Genomic DNA, 2,875 nt, shown 5'->3' on the forward strand with positions numbered 1-2,875 from the left:
CACTACCACCCCTGTCCTTCTCCTGCAGCAAGAGCAGCACCAGTGCTCCCAGTTCAGGGCAGTTCAGAGCCCCAGGCTGCTTCCCCACCCAGCCTGTGGGACAGGGCAGCAGCAGAACCTCCTCACTCCGGGGTTTGAACAGGATGAGATTGTCCTGGTTTTATCTCCTGGCCAAGTCTCACAGTGTGGCTGTGCTGTGGGAATTGCTGTGTGCTTAACACGGCACATCTGAGGCCACACAAATATTCCTGGCAGCTGCAGTGCCTCACCTTTCTGGGGAGATGAGCTGCAAACTGTGAAACAGCGAAACAGACTCTGTGTATCAACAAAGAGGAAGGCTCAGAAGGGCTCTCCCAGAGCCCTGGTACATCACACAGTCACTGCTTTTATTTCAAAATGTCCCTACAGAGAGGGCTGACAAGCAGAGGTGACATTTCCACCCTCCCTGTCACTGGGAGACTCCTCTGCTCCAGCGTTTCCCAGGAGAGATGCCCACAGCTACCGAGGAACGTTCATTTCTCAAAACCACAGGGATGGATGATCTGCAGAAAGGGCTCTTTGTCTCTGTGACAGCCCGGCAGGCTCCTGCTCCCTGACACCAGGGCTGTCCCCTGCATCCACACACTGCTCCTCAAAGCCAAGATCATCCCTGACCTGACAAGGACACCTTCAGTGCCCCGGGCTGCTCCCAGCCCTGTCCAACCTGCCCTTGGACACTCCAGGGAGGGGGCATCCATCTTTAAACTACATTGCTATTTTTATTTATCTCACTTGCGTTACTCTCAACCGCGACCATTACCTAAAAATCAAAATACAGGCAGGAAAATCCTCCTAAAAAGCCCAATTCATCCTCGTTCACCTAAACCCTGTGCTCTGCTGCAGATGTGGATTCCAGCTGTGCCTCCATGGATCCTGCTGCTCCCTTCCAGGGCACGATAAATAACAACCACCTTTCAAACGCATTAAAATAAATCCCCCCGACAATCCAGCGGGGATTGCAGCACTTCCAATGTCCGCGCAGGAAACCCAGGATATCTGGAACAGCGGGCTGGGAAGGGCCCGCGTGTTACTGCGGGGGAAGAGGAGGGTCAGGAGGAGACAAAGGCTGCGGGAATTCCTCTTCCCCACCTACTGGAGCCTCCGGGGCCGGGCAGGGAGCGAGGGGAGCCCAGCCCGAGCCCGGGCCCGTGAGGCGAGGCCCCCGCGCCGGCCGCAGCCCCGGGCCCGGCCCGCCCGCAGCCCCGAGCCCTGCCGCACTCACCCTCCTGGAACTTGGGCTTGGGGTCCTGCTTGGGCGCCATTTATAAGGGCCGGTCCCTCCTCCGGCCGCTCCCCGCGGGGCCCCGCCGCTGCCCGGCCCGGCCCCGCCGCGCAGCCGCGCCTCGGGCATGCCGGGACATGCAGTCCGCGGGGCTGCGGGGGCGGCTCGGCTGCCGAGCCTGGGCTGCCCGCGCCGGGAGGAGCCGGCCCGCGGGGTGGGGAGAGTGAAAAATTAATAAAAAACGAGAAAGAAAAGAGGAAAAACTAATGCGCCCAACGTGGGGCTCGAACCCACGACCCTGGGATTAAGAGTCCCATGCTCTACCGACTGAGCTAGCCGGGCGCCACGCGCACCCAGCGGCCGCCGCGGGTGTCGGCAGCGGCCCCCCCCGCCGGCCCCGGGCGCTCCCCGCGCCGGCCGCCAGAGGGCGCGTGCCACGGCTGATTTGCATATTTAACATCCTCGCCTAATTAAACGTTATCCCAAAGCCGGCGGTGCGGAGAGCCGGGACGTGCGGCCCGCCCGGGTAAGCTGTAGGATGCCGGGGTCGCGAGCAGCCCCCGAGGGTTTCATTAACAGCGCCGGCTAATTCCGGTTGTCTGGTCCCGGGGCGCTTTAACCTGAGAGAAACTAAAAAGAGGCAGCTACGAGCAGCCCCGACTGTGGACAGGGGGGACATGGCGGCACCAGCCAAACACCTTTTTTCATTTTTGACCGAAAATTCGCTGAAATTTTGTGATTTTTTTAATCGCAATTCTCACGGCGGGGCAGCCGAAGCAACGCGGCAAAGGAGCGCCAGGGGGCGCCATGGGCCACGGCGGCAAGGGGGAACATCAGCCCCGCCCCCTGCTGTGCATAACCCCGCCCACCTCATCTGCACAGCACCGCCCACCTCATCTGCATAGCACCGCCCATCCACTGTGCATAACCCCGCCCACCTCATCTGCATAGCACCTCCCACCTACTGTGCATAGCCCCACCCCCTGTTGTGCATAACCCCACCCACCTCATCTGCATAGCACCGCCCATCTACTGTGCATAACACTGCCCACCTCATCTGCATAGCCCCGCCCATATGATGTGTATTGATGCCTTCAGAGGCTGGGCAGAGTTAAAGGAATAAAGTGGGGATTTATTAAAAACGCCTTCCAAGGATGCACCTTGGGCAGCCCAAGAGCCCGGCCGAGGCTCCACCCAACATGGATTGCGGGTCACGAGTTTTCACGCTTTGATTGGTTTTGGTTCGTTTCCATAGTGGGGTTAATTGTGCAATTCCAGCCTCAGGTGATGCAGTCCCACCCTCCCAGATTGCTCTCCTCAGTTTATTGCTGGTCACACTTTCTGGGCCCAGAGCTGTAACTTGGTTCTGGGGCTGGAAAAGGATTGGTGTGTGTGTGCCTGAGCTGCGAGGAAACCCTGCTGACATTGTATGTGGAGCTCAGAGCTGTGAATGCAGAACCTGGAAAATGTGAGAGCTGAAACTTGAGGCATCAGTGTAAACCTGCCCATCTTCTGTGCATAACCCCGCCCAATGCAGAACCTGGAAAATGTGAGAGCTGAAACTTGAGGCATCAGTGTAAACCTGCCCATCTTCTGTGCATAACCCCGCCCATC

General features: G+C 58.9%; 1 protein-coding gene and 1 non-coding gene across 2 annotated transcripts in view; both read right to left on the minus strand.

Annotated features, from left to right (window-relative positions):
• Positions 1 to 1,376, minus strand: part of MORF4L1 (mortality factor 4 like 1) — a 13,531-nt gene extending 12,155 nt beyond the window's left edge. Inside the window, exon 1 of the mRNA XM_015639459.3 lies at positions 1,262 to 1,376. Within this exon, the coding sequence (XP_015494945.1) occupies positions 1,262 to 1,301 (40 nt within the window). The 5' untranslated portion in view covers positions 1,302 to 1,376. The remainder of the gene's footprint in view (positions 1 to 1,261) is intronic.
• Positions 1,377 to 1,530: 154 nt separating this feature from the next.
• On the minus strand, positions 1,531 to 1,603 carry TRNAK-CUU. The gene has a single exon. It is a non-coding gene; the product is annotated as a tRNA-Lys (tRNA).
• Between the last annotated feature and the right edge of the window lie 1,272 nt (positions 1,604 to 2,875).

This window comes from Parus major, chromosome 10 (assembly GCF_001522545.3).
Source record: "Parus major isolate Abel chromosome 10, Parus_major1.1, whole genome shotgun sequence".
Lineage (NCBI taxonomy): Eukaryota > Metazoa > Chordata > Aves > Passeriformes > Paridae > Parus > Parus major.